This window comes from Agelaius phoeniceus, chromosome 6 (assembly GCF_051311805.1).
Source record: "Agelaius phoeniceus isolate bAgePho1 chromosome 6, bAgePho1.hap1, whole genome shotgun sequence".
NCBI lineage: Eukaryota > Metazoa > Chordata > Aves > Passeriformes > Icteridae > Agelaius > Agelaius phoeniceus.
In genome coordinates this window covers 47,795,423-47,816,594 of record NC_135270.1, presented here as the reverse complement: position 1 = coordinate 47,816,594, position 21,172 = coordinate 47,795,423, and the positions used below count along the sequence as shown (strand labels likewise).

General features: G+C 36.5%; 1 protein-coding gene across 3 annotated transcripts in view; it reads left to right on the top strand.

The window, feature by feature from the left end:
* The window catches only part of PPP4R3A (protein phosphatase 4 regulatory subunit 3A), a 42,208-nt gene extending 21,924 nt beyond the window's left edge, over positions 1-20,284 (top strand). For all 3 annotated transcript variants that reach the window (XM_054635971.2, XM_077180626.1, XM_054635973.2), the window contains 11 exons: positions 8,127-8,204; positions 8,306-8,422; positions 8,908-9,024; positions 9,298-9,429; positions 9,518-9,620; positions 10,548-10,706; positions 11,878-12,047; positions 13,598-13,740; positions 16,246-16,436; positions 16,924-17,150; positions 19,408-20,284. In XM_054635971.2, the coding sequence (XP_054491946.1) occupies positions 8,127-8,204; positions 8,306-8,422; positions 8,908-9,024; positions 9,298-9,429; positions 9,518-9,620; positions 10,548-10,706; positions 11,878-12,047; positions 13,598-13,740; positions 16,246-16,436; positions 16,924-17,150; positions 19,408-19,521 (1,551 nt within the window). In that variant the 3' untranslated portion in view covers positions 19,522-20,284. The remainder of the gene's footprint in view (positions 1-8,126; positions 8,205-8,305; positions 8,423-8,907; positions 9,025-9,297; positions 9,430-9,517; positions 9,621-10,547; positions 10,707-11,877; positions 12,048-13,597; positions 13,741-16,245; positions 16,437-16,923; positions 17,151-19,407) is intronic.
* Positions 20,285-21,172: the final 888 nt, after the last annotated feature.

Below are 21,172 nucleotides of genomic sequence, written 5' to 3'. Positions count from 1 at the left end.
AGTTTTCCATTAAATATGTCTTACTGCAAATGTAAAGAGATTATTTGGTGCTTTACATAGCTTACCAATGTCTATGGTGGTCTGCACCAACCCATGAACTTTCTGAATGGTGTTAGAAGTTGGTGGCACATCTCTGTAAGGGGAGCTTTCAGCTAACTCATCCAAGTGTTACAGCACATGTATTTTGGTTTGTTGAAGTTAATGATAATTATCTTATTTCTCCCAGAATTTAATAAATGAATAGTCACTGTCTTAGTAGGGGCTGTCTGATCTGGAGAAATGGACCAAGTGCTAGATGATACCGATTACTTTAATCATGTTTATTTTCAGTTTGACTCTCAGGATGTACCCTGTATAATTTCATGGAAAATATATAGCAAAGGAGAGTGAAAATTCCTTTTGCAAGCTCATAGAGCAAATAATTGTCAAAACTAGGCCTCACGACTTTTCCTCCATCGCACTCAGTTATCAGAATACTGATGTTATTTAATCTGTATTTAATCTGCTCTCTTGGAGCTTTAATCTGTCAGGTGAAACACCTCAGGCATCTTCAGCAGTACCAGGCCCCAACTTATGCCCAGGTGAACCAAACTGTTCGTGTCTGGATGTGTGTCCTTGATAAACAAAGTCACAGTTGCTTATCTAAAACAGTCAGAAGGCCTTAAGCATTTTGGAGTTGCCCCTTTGAAGAAGTTTACAAGTCTGACTTTGAGAGAATGTTGAAAAAGACTCAGTTAAGGGGTCTCAACTGGAGCATCCAGGATGACTGTTGTCTCAAAAATGTCTTGCCCTCTTTGCAAGTGTTGCTAGAAGCAAATTTCTGAAGATTATATATTTTGACTTGAGGAGGAGGAGGGGAAGAATTTTTCAGGAGTCTTGGTGACAGTGGCTGATTCTGAGAGAGATCTTGAGCTTCAAAAAAGAAAACTGGGCAAGGAAAAAGAGGGTCTGATCCTGCAAAATCATGATGGGTGTGTTTGCCAGATATCCTGAGATAACTTTATTGAGGACTAAAGACTGATAAGTTTCCTTTTTTCTGTTTCTTACAACTTGCACTAGGTTAATAGCTGTAGGGTAGGTTTAAGTTACAATATCAAGGTTTTTTGTTGTTGCCAGACTTGTTAGTTGCAGTTTACAGGTGAAATAAAGGCTCAGATCTGATTTTGATTTCTTGTGTGACAGCTGATTTTTGAATGCTATCTTCACTGCTGTTCTCTATGGTTGAGAATAAAGTCTACTTCATGTAGAAGAATTAACATTGCAGTTCAAAGTTAGATAAACGTTTGGAATTGTTGAAGTGCTTTCCACAGCTTTGAGGAGCCCAGAATGAGAGCACACCAGGAAGATAATACACCCTGTGCTGTACTGCATTTCCTAGTACTTTCACAGTACAGTTCTCTAGCAAGGAGGGAGAACTCCCTAAGTTTCTACGTAAGAATCTGTTAGAAATAATTTGACATTGTTGATCAATTTTTGGGTTTGAGGGAATTAAAAAAGACTCACAAATTATGTGTCCATTGCATTTCTAAGAGTTTAAAAGGATTGATTGATTGATTGATTGATTGATTTTTCAAGTTCTTGGAATGTAGCTGTAACCCAAGGTTTCAGCCTACTTACCTGGCATTTATTTATTCATAAAGCAATAGGCCAGGTTGCACTTTTCTGTAATCTCTGCACTCTAGTTTCATTTCATCCCCCATTCCTACAGTCTGTGTATAAAATATATGATACTATTTGTTCCTGTTTCTTTACACAGAATAAATAATGCTCTAAGAACGGAATTAAAAGACTGATTTTGTTGATTTCACTTCTGTAACTAATTCCTAAGGGCTTTCTTCCATTTGTGTGTGGTTTAACATCATGCATTCCTATAGCTGGTATTACAATACTTGTGTGTGTGAGGGGCTGTTACTGCATGAAGGATGTCTAGTTCTCTGTAGTTCCTGGCATTTGTTAGTTTGGATCTTCTGAGATCTTGGTGCTCACTAACCTTACATGTGGACTTAAGAAGTGGTTTCTTTTAGAAGTCATTATTAATTGAAAAGACTCTGGGTTGCCTCATGGTAGTTTATTGGAAGCCATGGATGAGTCTCAAGTTCTAGTAGATTAATATAAAAGGTTTTTAATGCCTCTGCTGTTGACTTTAGGTTGTCTCTTTTAGATCATTGAGGATGTGACAAAAGAGATGTCTTTTTGGGAAGTTTCACTTGGCAGGATAAAAGTAAGCTCCCTGAGTAGCTGATATCCCATGGCATCCTGCAACTCTTGTGTGTGCAGCTGAGTTGTTGGGTATTCTGTTCTTTTCTCTCTCTTTCTCTAGCTGTGAAGGAGCAGAAAAGAAAAACTCTTACCTACATCATGGAAAAGAAGTGAGCTGTAATGAGACCTTTCCATGTCAGGCTGTGTATTAACCAAAATGGCACCTTACAGTACTCTCAGCTCAGCTCAGCCAGACTGTAGTGTCAGAGAGGTGAATAGAAGTTTGTACAGGACTGTACAGATCTTGTCTTATGCTTCTTGACAAGCTGAGTGACTTTTTCTCAAAACTACCACTGTGTTTTATTTAAGGCATTCACTGTCAAGATAGGCCATAGGTCTCTGGCATTTAAAGTCAGTTTTTCAGTTATACTTAATCTTGAAGATGAGAATATGCTGATTCTTTAGAGTTCTTGCTTTATTAGAGAGACTTTGCATGTATTTAAAAAAATTAATTCTGTAGTCATGGAAGATACTTGCTTTGATCATTTTGCTTTCTTTGGTAGGTAAAATAACTGTCGCCCTTTTGTGCTAAAACAAAAAACAGAAAATAGGTAACCTTTGGCATTAGGGTTATGAACCATTTTCTTCCTTCCTTCTTCGTGAAGGTTAGCTTTCTCATAGGCTTTATAAAAGTATGCTTCTATTGATGGGCTTTTCTGAGAACTGGAGGTAAGTTTGTTTGTGGTTTAATTTTATAAGATAGGTAATTTTAAGTGAGCATGTCAAAATCTCACTAAACTAAATACTGTTGTTTCATGATGAATAATAAAGCCATGAAGACAGTATTCCCAGACTGCAGAATTAACTGCTGTGAAAATTACTCAGTTACAGATGTTCTCATTCACAATGTGTAAGATACATGTAAGATATGAATTGCATTTTTTTGCAATTTCAGCCCCTCCTAATATACTCTTACTGCTTGGGGTCCAGCCTGTTCTAGTCTTGAGATGTCATAGCCACCAAGAAACTTGCTGAAACATGGAGTTGGCCAAGTTTTGAGTGGGGGTGGGACAGGTAAGTGGTGTTTCTTGCTTTGTATGACGCTCTTTTGCAATTTAAAAAAATACATACTAATGAGCACACTGGAGGCCACCAGTTCTTTCCCTTTGTGTTATTAACTAGTTCATTAAAAAAAAAATCTTGCAAAACTGCGCCATAGAGTGAGCAAACACTATTTCCTTGTGTTCTCTCCCCCTTTTCTCATTGGTGTGTTCTTTTTGCCAGCAAAATCATGCAATATCTTTATCTTCCAGAATAAAGAATATTATTAGAATTACTTTTGGGTATGTGCATTTAGACTTCAAGGTCTTTAATTTTCAGGGAAGTGGAGAGCAGAAAGGGAAAATTTGATGTATGTTAAAATAGTTTTTATGCCTGGTAGAACAGTGATCAGATGGTATTATTGTACTGGTAAATCAGAATTTTTAAATACAGAAATCATATTATTGATAGTCCCTATATCCCTTTTCAAGAGCTAAAAAAATTGCAAGTATTTAGGTATATCTGTATATTTTACTGTATTAATGTGTAATGATAGGCAGGTTTTAATTTTGAAACTGGTTTTACAGATATTTGCTTATTCTTAACAGAGTCCTGTGTATGCAAACACTATTATCTGTAGTTGTTTTGGAGGAGGAGTTGTGTAAGTGCATACTGGTAGTTTTGTCCAAATCCAGTCTGCTTCTTATAGTAGTTCGCTCAGGAATAACTGGAGATTTACTTTCAGCAAAAATTCACCTTGCAATAAAGTGTAAAAGGATACCACTTTCTGGGGGAAATGACTTGGTGGAAGACATTTGCAAGTGGTGCATGCTTGTGATTTTTGGGATTAACTTCTTCATTGCAGAAAATTATTTTTCACATGTTCAGAAACTACAAAAGTCATTTGGTGGATCTCGTTCCTTTTCCAGCATGTTGATTCAAGTGAAGGTAGTGCAGGATCAAGGCATGTGTGGAAAGGCAGTCTGATACAAAGGGGGTTTTAAGCTAAGAAATCTTTTGTGTGGTAGCAGGAAGGAAAGTGTGTTTGAAGTGGTAATTACCTGTTTGCTAGTAATATTTAATGAAAATTTCACTTTATGGGCTAAAATACTGTTTCTACCCAAAATGAATATGAAGGTGGAATATAGTATGGAATGTGTGCTCTCTTTCTAGTTTGGGTAGTGTTGAGTTTCTTTGATTTTTTTTTTTTTTGAGAAAAGTATGTTTTATGACATTTATCTGTAATCACAGACACGAAAATACCTGATAACTGAATGTTAATTATATTTAAGAGAGACCTAGTTTTGAAGAATCCTTTATTTAAGTGCCTTTCAGGAGGAGGAGGGCTACTTTGGAAGTTGAATCACAAATGTAAATAGTGTCCTTTTTTGTGACCCTAGCTTATCTGTGAGTTTTCTGGTTTTTAAAGTCATAAATAATTGAGTGAGTAGTTGGCCTGGCTTGTTTTTATCTTCATGAGCTTCGAAATGTATTAAATCTAGAAGCGTCTGTTTAGATCTTGCAAAGCAGAAATGAATATACTCAGTGTCTGGTATACACATAGTTTAAGTATTGCACTTCTGATAATTTCTGTGCCTGGGGAAAGTACCTAGAATGCACAATTACATCATAAACTACTGTTTGCAGTTTGGTTTTCTTGGAAACCAGTTGTGACCTTCACAGCTTCTAAGATAGAGCTAAGTGTGTTTTGATACTTGTCTGTGTGAAAAGACCACATACTGCAGAGAATTATGCATTTGCACTGTGTTCACAGACATACATTGAGGGATTTTTGCAAGTTAAAAAGAAAAGAAAATATTCCAATTAGTGTAATTCTATTATTCTGTCTGTTGGTGCTATATGACTTCTAAAATATGTGAACTCTGCTCTCTGACTGTGCATTTCCACAGGTCTTGGCAGTATTGTTCAGGAATGTTTCTTTAGATATACTGCCCTTGTCAGTAATTTTACAGCTTGAGAGAGAGAATTTTATACTTAGAATGTTCTTTGGAATGACACTTTTTCTATATATGTGAGAGGATTTGGCTTTTCTCATGAACAGCAACCTGTCTGCCTTTCATTAAGCATCTGGAATGAGATAAATGCTGAATGCTTTTCAGGGCTAAGCCCAAAGTGTGAAGCTAGTAATAAGTTGTTTTTATTTTCTTGAAATAAGTGCAATTTACTGCATATTATCTGTGCAAGGGTGGGATGTTTCAATCACTCAGATCCATCTTAATATGTCTGATTTTAAATAGGTCATGGTTGTTCTGGAGCCAAGAGATTTCATTTGTTAATTTAAAAGTGCAAGGTATTTAATGGAGTTTGGGAGAGGACATGGCATGGAGATATGTTTCAGTATTATATTTAATGCAGAATTGTAAAATACTGTATTGTAGTCTATATTTGAAATGCTGGAAGATAGTTATATACTGAACTTCTGCAAATTCATCCTGAAACATTAAGTGTTGAAGACATGATTTATCATTATCATTAACATTGAAGTCTTTATCACTTGCCCGTTTTAGGTTCCCTCTACAAGTCCCATATGTTTGCAAGCTCAGTACCAGGGTGAGTGGGTTGCCCTCTGCTGCAGCCAGCCACGTGTTGGACAGGTCAGGGATGTGGCAGGATGTGGTCAGAGAGCTGAGCTGGGGTCCTGCCCAGCAGCTCCTGCCTGTGCTGCTCTGGTACATAATGCCAGATGTGCAGCCTCTGCAGCTGACTCTGTCTCTGGGACACTGAAGAGACCATAAATGAGACCCACATGTCACTCACAGTACAGGGGCTCTCCTCCTTCCATAATATAAAACCCCCAGTTTGATACTTTGGGTAATATTGTGTACCTTTTTTTTTTTTCCCCAGAGGTACACTGCTCTTACATATGTAAGAGCCATGGTTGTCTGCTGCTGAAGTTTCCATTATTTTTTCACAGTGATCACTCTAAGACAGTTGACCTGCACTTACTCTCAGATATCATGGAAGAGGTGAAAAGTTGCTTTCACAATGAGAATGGAAATAGGGGTTATGCTTTCCAGCTGGGGATAAGCATGCATCTTCTCAGTAGTTTTCATAGATTAGTTGTACATCTTGATCAAAATAGTGAAAAGAGAAATGAAATCAAACTATGTGGCCTTCTCTTAAATGCCCTGCTAATCATGGAAAAGAACCTGCATATTCTTCAAAAAAACTGGGGTTTATGGGGATTTGTTTTGTTTGGTTTTTTTTTAATTTCAGTGACTAAATATGTCAGTATGTCTACTGGGGTTACTTAGGTTACCTGTGATGCCTCATGAATTAAATATTAGAACAGAAAACTTACAAAGCCATATAACACCTGGATAGCAGGTAGTCAAACAGCCTTGCATTTGCCCATCAAAGCTTAAGCTATGTTTCTTGAAATCAAATACCTTAATAGTTGTTTTGAACATATTTCACTGTTGATATCTGGAAGTCAAAATTTACATCTGTGCTTGATCCTCCGGAGTGTATTTTGGTATACTTCAAGTGAGACTAGAAGCAGTCACTGAAACAGCACCTGAACTTGTGTACAGAAATCACTCTTTTTCATTGTCTGTTGGGTCAGGTTAGGAGCACAGCTCAGCAGCAGACAAGAGAAAAGGTGGCATATTCTAAAGATATGGTTTACCTTATAGTGCAGTGAGATCCAGTGGCTCATGCCAGCCTGTTGTGGGTTTATGTGTGTTGTGCAGTGCCATGTAGAGATGCTGATTGTGTTGTGGCAGTGTTGTAGCAGCCTTAGCACGGTGTGCTGTCAGAACTGAGGTACTCACTTCCTCAGCAGGGCTCCATGGTGAGCCTGAACGAGGTACTGAGGTAATTCACAACACAAGAAAGTTCTTGTGTGTGTATCTGAAGTACTTTGATGGGTTTGCTTTGTGCAAACATGAGCGAAGCAGCTTGGATTTCTGGCACTGTGGTGTTGGAATGGAGGGATGTTGCACATCTGTGTGTTACTGGCTTCACAAGAAACACCAGCAGCTTTCTGAAAAAATGCATTAGTACCTGATGTACTGGAACCATTCTGAAGCAACTGCTGCCTTACCACTGCATAACATTGGGAAAAGGATGGGAGAAGGTTTATTTCTGTCTTAATAATCTCCTGGTTGTTGGAACTGTAAAGGTTATGGGAAGCTAAATATTGCTCCTTCTTTCAATCTAAATACACATTTGTAATGTGTTTGGAGCTGTTTGTAGTTTTGCTAAGGTACAGCTGTGTGAAAATAATGGAAGGGGTTTTGATTGCTGTCAGCCAGAATGTCCAATAAATTCTGTATGCGATAGGAACGGTTGTTTTGATTTGGTCTCTAGAATTCACCCTTTTCACAACAGTGAGGGGGAAGGAAGCTCACCTCATTCCTGCTGTTAGGCAGCTTTCCCTTCATTGTGTCCTTGTTTTGTTCTGCTTCAGAGATCTAATAACATTCCAAAGATATGCATGTATGTGTGTGTCTGTGTGGGGGATGTTGTTTATAAATGTATGTAAACAGCTGACCAAGGGTAGTGTGATTTAGGGGGACTGGCATGTGACAAGAGGGAAGGAAGTTGAAGTCAAAGACAAAACAATGGGAGTTGCAGTAGAAAGTAGAAAAAGGACAACTAGAAGGCAGTGCAACAAACATCGTAATTGAGAGTGAATTGTTCTGGGGGTAGAGGGATGCTGAACATGATTAAAGCTCAAAAACAAGATGCATATTAATTCACTTGAAAATTGAATTAGAAAGTTGATACTGGTGTGATTAATTACAGTGTACAAACATATGTTCTCTTCATTCCAGGAAGCATGGTCTAGAAGAATTTTATGTTATACTTGGATGCCTTTTGATATTGTCAAATAAACAAATGGTATTGTTTTGCTTTTGTAGGAAGATGAAAAATTTCTGACAGACTTGTTTGCACAACTAACAGATGAAGCCACAGATGAGGAGAAAAGACAGGAATTGGTAAGAAATCTGTAAAATATGTGACAGTTACCACAAAGTGACATGTGAATCCTTTTTTTATTTTTTTTTAATTACTAAACTAGTATATTCCTGATTTTCAGGTAAATTTTCTGAAAGAGTTTTGTGCATTCTCACAAACACTGCAACCTCAAAACAGAGATGCATTTTTCAAAACTTTGTCAAATATGGGCATACTGCCTGCACTAGAAGTCATATTGGTAAGTCATTTTAATTCTGTTTGTCATAACAATTTTGTTTATCGTCAGAGAGGCTTTTTTAAAAAGTAACTTCAGCACAAACTTCAGCAAGTGGTTTTCTTTTTGTTTGCTTCATTTGGCTTGTCCTAGCTAAAGATTCAGAATGTTCAAAATATTTTTGTAAAACTTTAAAAGCTTTTATAATATGACATTGGTAAGTACCCTGGCATTCTTCAGTTTTTGTTTTCCTATTTGCTTTCCTAGATTTGCTTGCTTTTTGGTATCCAGATAAGTTAGAAAATAGGGAAATAGATCAAAGGGCAGGGAAACCATAAAATTTATTTTGTCCAGCTGTTGTCAAATTTACAAAGTACAAGTCGACTTAGTTTTAGAATCTGGTTTTAGCAATAGTTAGGTGTGATTTGTGAGAAGGAATTAAAGCTGTATGTTTTCTGGTTCATTTAACCCTTTCAAGAAAACAGAATGATTTTATTTGACTTTTCCAGGGTATGGATGATGCACAAGTACGAAGTGCAGCCACTGATATATTCTCATATTTGGTTGAATACAACCCATCCATGGTACGAGAATTTGTCATGCAGGAAGCACAGCAGAATGATGATGTAAGTAAAGAGTCCTCAGAAATGGGTATATTAGTTTGGAAATTACTGGGGTTTGAAGTTACTGGTGTATATTTATGACTATGAATGCCATGAGCCCTAGTTTCAAAGAAGTAATTTGGAATTTGGTGACAGGACACTGAACTGCTGTGTTTTAAAGAGTTCTGTTAGATGAGATAAGTTCACCTGTTCACAGATACTTGTTGCATTGTATAATTTCAGATTTGGTGCAAGGGAGTAGCATTTGAATTGATTTTTTTTTTCCCCCCCTCTTAGGATATATTACTCATTAACCTCATTATAGAACACATGATTTGTGACACAGATCCAGAACTTGGAGGAGCAGTGCTACTCATGGGTTTGCTTCGTACTTTAGTTGATCCAGAAAATATGCTTGCCACTGCCAATGTAAGTAAATACCTTCAAATGAAATTATGTTTGATTTTTTTAGGGTATGTGATGATATATGTTGCATATATTTTTTTTCATTCCTTAGAAAACAGAAAAGACAGAGTTCTTGGGTTTCTTCTACAAACATTGTATGCATGTTCTGACAGCCCCTTTATTGGCCAATACTACAGAGGACAAGCCTAGCAAAGGTAATGACACTGGATTTTGGGCACATCAAGGCTGTTGAATGTCAATGTTTAGAATAATTGTCAAAGGACATTTTCCATCTAAATAAATTGAGTCTGAGATTATGAAATGTAGTTCAAAGTAAAATGCTGATTCAATATTTAGTCATTTGAATAATGCATAAGTACAAAACTCTGCAGAGAGACCTGATTTAAGAAGTGAACAACATTTGCTACAAATTTGGATTTAGCAAAAAATAAAATACTTTTACAATTTTTAGGAACTCATGGGGCAGTTCATTGACATAGACTTCTAAACATGTCTAAATGATTTCTTAAGGTCAGGGATTACTAGAAATGTTGCAACATTTCCCCTGGGAAGGTGTGCTGAATTTCAGAGTTGTTTCTTCAGCAGACCAAGAAAGCAGAGATCAGTGATGAAGTAATTGTTCGTGCTGGTTGCTAGCAGCAGTTCTTACAAGTGTTAAAAGACCCTGAGGTATTTCTTGCATAGTACTTCAGTTAAAAGGCATTATAGATCACATTTTTGCTGTAAACTTAGTCAAGGCATTTGCATATGGGGCAAATGTTTATGATCTAGATTTGTGGACATTATAATGTGATTTGGTTAAATAAGCCTGACTACACCTGTTAGGGTTAAGTTCTGTACTCTGAACCTTCAAACACCAATTTAAGAAAAATGTAATTGGTTCCATATTTTTAGAGTTTCCTGCCATATCTGTATTCATAGAAAATACTCAATCCATAACAAATTTCTGTCTTAAAGACTAAACATATTCTGCAGCATGTTCCATAAAATGTCTGTGGGAAAATAAAAAAAACTTGTAAACTTGTAAAAATGTTTACTGGAGTGCAGTTGGATATTTGAAGTTTGCTTCTGAAGGAAGTATTCCAGATACATTTAATTATTTTGCTTTTGTTTTATTACAGATGATTTTCAGACAGCCCAACTCTTGGCATTAATACTGGAATTGCTAACTTTCTGTGTAGAACATCATACCTATCACATAAAAAACTACATTATTAACAAAGATATCCTGCGAAGGGTACTCGTTCTCATGGCCTCAAAGCACGCTTTCTTGGCATTGTGTAAGTTTGAAAGCTAAGGAATAAACTAGAATTTTGTGGATGGGAACTGATACATATCTTCACTCTGCTGGAAAAAAACTGTTCATGGATCATGACAATTTTTTGCTGAACACAGAAATTCTACCATTACAGTCTGTGTTTCTCATACTAGATTATAGTTATATCAGCTACTATTAGTAACTAATTTTGCATTTATAAATACATTTTTATCCTTAAAAAAGAAGGATTTTATTCATGTCAGCGGAGAGGGGAATTTAAGAGATGGTATGTCAGTTTTGAATATACTAAGAGAACGTTGTAAGTTTTGATGGCTTTTTAGCAGAAATTACCAGAGGTACTTAATTAGAGCTATGACTACCTGAATGTATTAAACTACACAAAAGTTCAGTGTGCATCTCTTCAGGCTGGTAGTTTCTTGACCATACTCAGCTCAGTAGTGTCAAAACAGACTTAATTCTAGAGGCAAGTAGGAGATTTTCTCTGTGATTCTGTTGTGCACATAGAGTTAAAAAAACAAAGCCTTCAGCTGCCTGAGTAGTACCATACAATAAGTACCTTTAACATTTTGTAGCCAAATAACCTGTACACATGGTTGCTATGCAAAATGTGCTGCCATGTGATACTGTACTTTCTCTTTATGCATGGACATTCTCTCACTTGTGTACGCTTTGGAGTTTCAGAAGGAGCTTTAAACTGGTTGTAAATCAAGCCTTTGCCTTACTATGTGTGTGAATAAAGTCATTTACCAATTTTAAAATGAGATCATTTATATTCTAATCTGATAGAACTAATTAAATCTAACCAAACATTTGAATAATAGGAATGATAAGCAAATTTCTGAGCTCTTTTACTGAGAAAATGTTTTACCTTTACCATAAGTAATTAAAACAATTGAAAATAGATTTTTATGTTAGTAGTGTTATAGTTGAACAATACTTTATGTATTCTTCAGTGAACGGAGGTGTTTTCATTTGTACAGTTATGATGGAGGATTTCTTTATGATAGAACTGCTAATATTCAGCAGTGTAGTCAAGACTATTGAGAAGCAGAGAAGGACTGAATGTATTGCTGTATATGAGCTGAGGCTGTAAATTGCTGTAATAATGTTGAGTAATTTCTGCAATTTTGCTTTTAAATGTAAAAACTCTTTTGACAACACGTGTGTTTCAGGTGCCCTTCGTTTCAAGAGAAAGATAATTGGGCTGAAGGATGAATTCTACAACCGTTACATAATGAAAAGCTTTTTGTTTGAACCTGTGGTCAAAGCATTTCTAAATAATGGTTCCCGTTATAATCTGATGAACTCTGCCATAATAGAGATGTTTGAATTTATCAGAGTGGTGAGTGCTAGTATATGCTGAAGATAATTACTGCATTGTTTAGTCTTATAATTCAAGATTACTTTTCTTTTTGCTTTTGCCCTAAATTATGCTATCATAATGGGACCATATGATACTGTATTTATATGAACCTTGTTTTATATCACTGTTACATATTTGTACATGTTCTTTCTTACATTCAAACAATACCATTACTTGAAGATTAAATTCACTTGATACTGTACTCACAGTACCCAGATTTGCAAAGGCAGTACTAATCAAATTTCATCATGCAGATTGGATAGGCTTTTATGACAGGAATGTAATTAGAAACTACTGCTGCAAACCCATCAAATTTAGCTTTGCTCTGTAATGTCAATTCAATGGAATATGGAATTATACAGAAGAGATACCAATCTCTTTTGATTATTTTAATGGAGTGCTACCAAGTTCCTTGCATGGGGAGTCTCTTAAATATTCATGCCAGTTTGGCTGTCTGCACAGTACTATTTCCTTGCTGTTGTTTGCATCCAGATTCTGACAAGATGCTGTACAGACTGTAAATGTGGTAAATGGGGCCAAGCTAGGGTGCAGACAGTTGTGGAGGAGTAAGTCACCACGCACTGTCACCTCTTGAAATCTGTAGAGTTGATCACCTCTTCTTTGAGTTGGGACTCAAGGTAATTCAAGAATAAGATGACCTGATCATCATGGAAGAGTTGACTGAAAACTGGTTTTGAAGCTATGGAAAAGTTCACCTGTACAGGTGGTCGTGGCTTGTACAGTGGTGTATTGGATTTGCAGTGTATTGGATTTTGGGGCAGTGCTGGGCAGTGGCTAAAGGGGTGGTTTTGTAGAAGCTGCTGGAAGCTTCCCCTGTGTTCAACAGAGCCAGTGCCACCTGGCTCCAGATGAATGTGCCACTGGCTGAGGTCAGAGCAGAGATTCCCCTGCAGCCCATGGTGATGTCCATGATGATGGTGATGTCCATGGTGGGACAGCTGTCTCCCTGTAGCCCACTCGATGTCTGTGGTGGAGCAGAAATCCCCCTGCAGCCTGTGGAGGACCCCAGGCCAGAGCAGGTGGAGGCCTGCAGAAGGAGGCTCTGACCCCGTGGGAAGCCTGTGCTGGAGCAGGCTCCTGGCAGGACCTGTGGCCCTGTGCAGAGAGAGGAGCCCACACTGGAGCAGGTTCACTGGCAGGACTTGTGACCCACAGGGAACCCTGGCTGGAGCAGCCTGCTCCTGGAGGACTGCATGCCATGCTCTCTATCAGTGTAAAAATATCTCTCAGTTACAGAGGAAAGACATTTTAGGATTGGGTGTGGTACAGTTTTTATCAGGCTTTAGGTTCTGTAATGTTTTGAAGGAGATACTGCTAGAAAATGTATGTTGTTTTGCTAATCAAATACTTGAGGCTCTAGATTTGTAATTACACTTACATGTAATTTTTTGCATAAGTTAATTACTACAGTGCTTGCTATGGCATTCTCATTTGAGATACTTTTTATATTGTATTAAATAAATTATTTGAATGAAAATAAGTCACTTTATGTTTGTTTCTTCCTGTAGGAAGATATAAAATCATTAACAGCTCATGTAATTGAAAATTACTGGAAGGCACTGGAAGATGTAGATTATGTGCAGACATTCAAAGGACTGAAACTACGATTTGAGCAACAAAGGGAAAGACAAGATAATCCAAAACTTGACAGGTAAAATACACTAAATGCCCTTAATAGCATATTGATGCTTTAATTCTTTTATCAGACTACTGGTGGGTTGTTCTCTTGTTCTGGGAAATACAGATAATTTAGACTCCTGCTTACATCTCAAGCCTTGCTGAATTTACTGGATTAAAAGTGTGATTTTCAAATGTGTTTCTATAGACTTTTCAGCAAACACTAGCTGCTGGACCCCCAGTCATAATGCTAATTTAGCATATCTTAAACTTATCTGCAGTACTTTAATGAGGCTGGAAGCCTACCAAGTATCTACCAAGTTGATTTGTCTAAATAACAGATTTTCACTGCTAATTTGAAAGACTGTCAGTTGTGAATTACCATTCTGTGGATTTTTCCTTCAAAAATTTACACATCAGATTTCCTTTCATTTTAGTTGTGGGAGTAGATATTTAGATAAGCTTTATCAAAATGCCTGAGGAATAGAACACAGAAAGAAATTTTCAGAGAATGCTTTTTTGTCCCTGTTAGATCTGCTGATGGAGTAAAAAGCAATCTGATGCAGAGCTTGAATCACTCTTTCTGTTTGCCAGAGCAAAAGTTCCCTTCCTTAGTACACAGTTGCTCAAGTTAAAAGCATTAAAGCTGAAGTGTATAAAAATAGGAAGTTTAGGCCTTTTTGCTCCATTTATTTTTGCTTTATGTCATTAAAACAAATTGACTGCTTATGTGAACAGTTGAGTTACTCTTAATAATTGTTAGCAAGACCTGTTCTTGTTTTCCTGTCTTGAATTATTTTGAAAACACATGAAAATTTAATTCTGATTAGTCCTAGTAGGATATCTTGACATTTCAGGCTTTTATTTCTTGCCACAAGATTTCTTAATACTTAAATTTGAGAGTTGTACAATTAAATGAGACTAAAAGTGTAGATTTATTTTAAAACATTGAAGCACTTTGAAGAGCATGTGCAGGATCTGCAGTTTTGAGTACTAAGGTGTTAAAAGTGAGATGTTGTTATTTTGGCTTATGTCAGCTAAGCATATCACTTAAACAGCTGTGAAATCCAAGGCTGTGATCCTTGCTTACATTAATTCATATGTGGGAAAGAACAGCCAGCTGCTTTCTTCAGTAATTTCCATCCACTATAGCAAGTGAAGTTGTAGTTTTGTTCTTGGCTCAAGTTGAGCTAAGTGGTTGTGCTGTGTGAGTTTGTCCAACAGAAAATAGAGCTTCAGGAGGTCTGTAGCTCAGCCTTCTTCCTACATCTGATGTTGTGGCTGCACAAGTCCTGTCACAGTGCATGTAATTTTTAAAGTGAAAACCCAGAAATAATAAAATGCACAAATAACAAGAATCTATTTATGTATTTAAGCAAAGAATATTTCATTGAGGAAGGAACCCAACATGTTGTTGACACAGGCCATAAAATTATTCATTAGAGCTCCACTTAAGCCATAGTTTTGTGCTCTTTGCAGAACTTGAGTTTAAATAAAATGTAAAATGATGCAATATGTATAGGTGTATGATAATGCTGGCAAGCAACTTACTTACAACTAGATTTATTATTAAAAGTGCATTTAGCATTTTTACTCAATAGCTTGTAATGTTTTGATTTTTCCCTTCTGGCTTTTTCCTGCACTCAGTAATGCAAATGTCTAGGTTGTATTATTAACATTTTGATCCCAGTAACCAAAATCACTACAGACACTTTCTGAAAAACATGAAATTTCATCCAGTAAACTGTGAAGTGCTTCATCAAGAGTTTCATGCTGCTGTTGGAAACTGACTGTTAAAATCAACATCTAGCAATGAAAATGTTTTCAATGTCTCTTCCACTTCTCCTCCCCATTTTTCAAGGGCCACATCCCTGTCCCTCTACTCCAAGACCATAATACTGCTTCTGTGAGAAAAGAGAAAAGAAAGGTGGAGCTCAGATAAACCAACATTGATAATAGATCAAACAGGGAGAGAGAGGTAGCAGTTCATATCCAAGGCTCTGAAAAATGGAGAATACTGATAAGTGACCAAAACTTGTAACAGGTGGATGTGGCAGAGAGAGAACTTTCTCTTCAATGTATCTACTTAAAATTGGAGTCATATTTAACTTGTTGGACCCTGAATACTAACAGGTTACAAAGTATTTTCAGAGAATATGTGTATGTTTCTAAGCTCTTTGTTTTACAACTTTTTATTTACCAGTGCAAACTGGTAAACCAAGCTTGAATGCAACACTTCAGTGAGATTTATTAAAATTACTTCTAATAGTGCTGTTTATATGCTACAGAATTTTGTACTGATGGAGTAGTCTGCATGTGCTGTTAGCAGAGTTGAACTTTATTTGATTCTTTATACAGAGAAGTTTTTAATGATATTTTGTTGAAAAGACAGAGGTTCGCAATAGGGAATGATTTGCTGGTGTTTTTATTGCTCTGCAATGTATGGATCTGTAAGCTGTCACTGAGTGTCAAGTAGAAGTTTTATTATTAATATAAGTTGGTTTTTGAATCTAAGCTTTTCAAACCTCCTGTTCTGCAGCATGCGCTCGATTTTGAGAAACCACAGGTACAGAAGGGATGCGAGAACCCTGGAGGATGAGGAGGAAATGTGGTTTAATACTGATGAGGATGATATGGAAGATGGAGAGGCAGTGGTGCCCCCTTCTGACAAGCCTAAAAATGATGAGGATATTATGGACCCTATCAGCAAATTCATGGAAAGAAAAAAATGTAAGGAGTGAGAAGATGAATGCCATAACTTGCATTATTCAGTCTTGCTGCAATGAAGGATTTGCATGTATTTATTTTGAAATTGCAACATCAGTTTGGTAGACCACATATTAAAAAAATTTTGTTGTCGTTAGAGGCAGAATGATAGAAAATGTGTTTTAGACTTCTTAAAGCATTTGAATTAAAATCTTATCTGATAGTCAAGCTTTTCAGTGTTTTATTTGGGTTATAATTAAATGTTATGTGTTAATTCAACATTTTCTATATAAATGATCAGGTGATACTGTTGGTAGAACAAAAATGTTCATTGCTGGCCAGTGACAACCACTGGTAGGTGATACAGTAGTAAGGAAAAAGTCTGTGATGATTCACTTAACTGAGTTACACATAAAGTATTAAGCCTTTTCCCAAACAGTGAAGTGATTTGTAATTAAGTGTTTCACTCAATAATACTGCTTTATTTTTTGCCTTTTTTTTTTCTTTCCAGTGAAAGAGAGTGAAGAAAAGGAAGTTCTTCTGAAAACTAACCTTTCAGGTCGCCAGAGCCCGAGTTTCAAGCTTTCTTTTTCCAGTGGTACAAAATCTAACCTTACCAGCCAGTCATCTGCAAGTAATCTGCCTGGATCTCCTGGGTCCCCTGGGTCTCCAGGGTCCCCTGGCTCACCTGGATCAGTTTCTAAAAGCACATCTCAGATGGCAGCTATTACAACTAAGGTAATTTTGGATGGTTGTAGGTTGACTTTATTGTTACAGCACAGGAGTTTGCTTTTGCATCTCTCCAAAGTTCCTGTGAGTCCCAACAAGTTAAGCAGTAATGGACTCTCGGGTTTGTGTGTACTTTTTGTCTGACCTTTAGTATTTTTTACAATATCTGCTGTATATGAAAGAAATAAAAGCTCTTTTAATGTCCAGACTGGTCAAGTAGGAAGCATGCCATTAGGTGCTCTTAGCAGTGATATTTACAGTCAAATACAGACAACTCTGTACTCATGTTAAATTGCACAGGGGTATTTGACAGGTAAAAATACATATTTTGGAAACATAGCCAATTTGTGGTAGATACCACAATGCCCTGCACATCCAGTGAGGATTTCTACTATCACCATTTTAATATTGTTCAGAATTCTATAACTGACCTATGTGGAAGAAATAAATTGCATTGGATGGTGATTGCTGTAAGCCAGAACAATTTTTAATACCTGAGTGTGACATTTTTACCTTTGAACTAACTTATAGTTTTGATTTGGAACATTCTGAAGTAGAAGAAGAAGGCCACTTTAAAAGAGCATTGTAACTTGCAGTGAATATTCAAAACTAGCATTTTAAAATACATTTTAGGACACTGTTGGATTTTATCAGATTTTTGAATAAAAATGTTCTAACTGAGTCAGGAAAGTAGAGTGCTATTTTCTCAGCACAAGGGGACAGATAAGGTAATGTTGATACAGTGCAGTTCAGATAATGAGAATTTATTTTCATAACAAGTGGTGTATCCATTTCTAAAAGGTGAGGTATGTATTTCAGTTGTCAGATAGTCTTGGAATAACACTGATAATAAGAGTCTTGGAATAACAGCTTGTTTTGTAATGCTACCATACTGCTTGTTCACCTAACTTCTAGTGAAGGTAAATGGGGGTTTAGGGTTTGAGGAATTTTTTCCTACTCCACACGGCTTAAGAGTTTGCATTTGGATTGCATTCTCTTGAAAACACCTGGATCAGAAGTGTTTGGCTGATGGAAGAACCTAAGGACACTTCCTCTAAATCTTTCTGTGGAGGAAACTCCTTGCATAACCCAAGAGTTAAAGTGCTTTTTAAAAGGGATGAAATTGGCTTGCAAATCCATTCAGTCTATTAGAGGCTTTTTTTCTCCCAGACAGTGTAATTCCTTGAGTCTGAAATGGAGTCTTAACATATGGAATATATTGGATACAGTATTGACTCCACAAATTCAAGTAGTGGTGACAAAAGAAAAATGTTCAGGTTACAAAAAGGAACATGCAGTGGACTGAAAACCATTCCTGGATTCAGGCAGAAGGTATCCTACCTTCTTTCAGAGTAAAACATGCCAGTCACAAACAAGAAACAGTGTTGAAATTGGGTTTTTCATTACTTACCTGATGTTGTTGCTTCAGGTGTAGTGTACTCAGTGTTAGTGTATGTGACTGTACAGAATATGTGTAATTGTTTTTCAAGTTGTTTTTTGGTATATACAGTTGACTGAAATGTTCTGGTTTGGATGTCCATTATTAGGCACCTGAATTAGTAATAGGACCTTTGAGTAAAGTATAGGATGCTTCAGAAATTGCAACATAGTATACTTAGGGGAATTTTCAGAAGTTCATGCTGCTTCTTCGAGGGTCCAGAGCTGCCTAATCCTAAATTTGTGGGTATTTGCAATACAAGAGAGTTTTTAGTGATATTAGATACATTTTCATTTTCAGCTGACAAGTTATTTAAACTACGTAATCTCTACACATCATTCAATTATGTTATTCAAAAAATTCTTAGCCACTACACACTTCAATTTTTGCCAAGACAGACTGTGTTCTAAAAGTATCATAATTCAAAAATTTAAATTGAAGCTATTCTGCATTTGTTTTTGAAGTGCTTCCAGATTGCTCAATACAGTCAGCTGTGCTCAGTAAAAATAAACTGTCTTTACACCTGGAGCTGCAGTGACACATAGCAAAATTAGGTCAATTTTTGGCTTTACTTAAATTTCAGCTGGCAATATTTCCAGTTGGATAGGTAAAGCTCCATTTTGGATTTATTCATTTAAACATTTCTCAGATAATGTCATTTTCATTCATACTGAAGGATTTCTTTTTGTTCTGCATTATTTTATTCAAAACCTTCTGAACCAGTGTACTTATGGCAATAGTCTGTGCAAACATCATGTTACAATGCAGTCCTGAATTATCAATGTACAAACATCCTCTTAATTATAATAATTTGGTCTGTCTTTGTAGGGAGGCCTCGTTGGGCTTGTGGATTATCCTGATGATGATGAAGAGGATGATGAAGATGAAGATAAAGAGGAAACTTTACCTTTGTCAAAGAAAGCAAAGCTTGAGTCATCATAATGGCAACTGCTGAAGAATATTACCAGTTGGGGAAGGATTTTTTTCCAAAAACAAAGCAAACCCACAGCAAAGCAGCAATCTTTTGTGAATTACTGTGTATGACACAGATCAACCTATACAAATGGATTTCTGCCAATCAAGTGCCAATTCAAAGGAGCAGAAGAAGGAGAAATACTTCATTTAGGGGAAAGACTTATGCCTTTGAGCTCTCCAGCTTGGACCACATGTTGCCCTTTTCTCAGGGAAGGAAATGGAAAACAAAACAAAACAAAAAAAAGAAAAAAAAAAAGAAAAAAAAGCCAACAGGGCAGGAGTTTTGTTAGTGGAACTCTGGATTGGCTGGTCAGTTGCTACAATCAGAATATGCTTTCTTGGACCATGTATGAGACTTCTGAAGAAAAGGCGGGTTTTGCCATAATTCTTCACTAGTTAAGAATGCCAGCAGTTTCTTTGTATAAAAGAGACCTGCCTTTGAAATCATACATTCTGAACATTTTACTCAAGCTACAACAGGTTTTAAAAACCTCTGCGGGGGAGGGCCGAATATAAAGTTTCCTCTTTTTTTTTAAATCTGTTCCCTTTGCCCTTTAAACTGCAGAAATTTTTTTTGAGGTGGGGGATTTGTTTGTCCCTTCTTGATTAAAGATTGAGTGGAATTCTAGATGTGGTCACTTTTGTGTCATAATTTTTTTTGCCCCCCTGAGTGTATGCTTAGTTGTTGAGTATATATTTGGGACCATTAAAATTTTTTGATGTAATATAATCTCACTGTTGTGCTGGTACCTGTTTCACACCGTGTAATTTTGTTCTGCATCACAGTTCTTAATATGTTGAGGATTTTATGGAAGATGGTAATGTTTTTATTGGAGAAAAAATCTTGCAACAATGTGCATAAAAGCAATACTATTTTGTGACTAAATATTTTATATTAAAATTTACAGTAGCACCTGTTGAGAGAAAAATCAGGGAAACAGGATGAAATAAAAAAAATTAAACCTATAGATCGGAAATCAGTATTCCAAAGAGACTGAAATTTTGTAATGCAGAACAGTGATGGTAACTAACTCACCAAAATGCAAGATGGATGAATTAGGAATACCAATATACTGACTCATTTGACTTAAAAAAATAAAAAAGAAATAATTAAAGCTGAAGGAAAACAGCATTAGTAGTATTTTTAAAAAATCTCTGATTCCCTTTGGAATACCAGTTTTCATGAATAGAAGATGGTTGTAAAATAAACTCTTTACAACAACACCATCTTTTGACATTGATTCTAATACTCAGTTGAAAAACAGCAATTAACTTGGTCTAAATCAATGACTACCTTCTTTCCCTTTGTGCCTAAAGTTTAAGTAATACAAATTTGAAATCAGGCATTATATCCTGCTTCCTACAGAAGATGGCTTTGCATAGCAGTGCTTCCTATGAAGGGTTGTTTATTCAGTTCCTTTCTTACATCTGTTTTCAGATGAGCCAGTTTCCTTTCGGGCATTCAAAGCAGCAGGTTGATGTTTAATACATAAATGTATCAATACAAATAGAAATAAGAGAAATGAGAATCTGAGGCAGGATCACAGGGGATCACACCCAAGGGTAGATGAGCACTTCGTTTCTGGATGTTGTAGATGGCATGGCAGGTTCTGTGCCA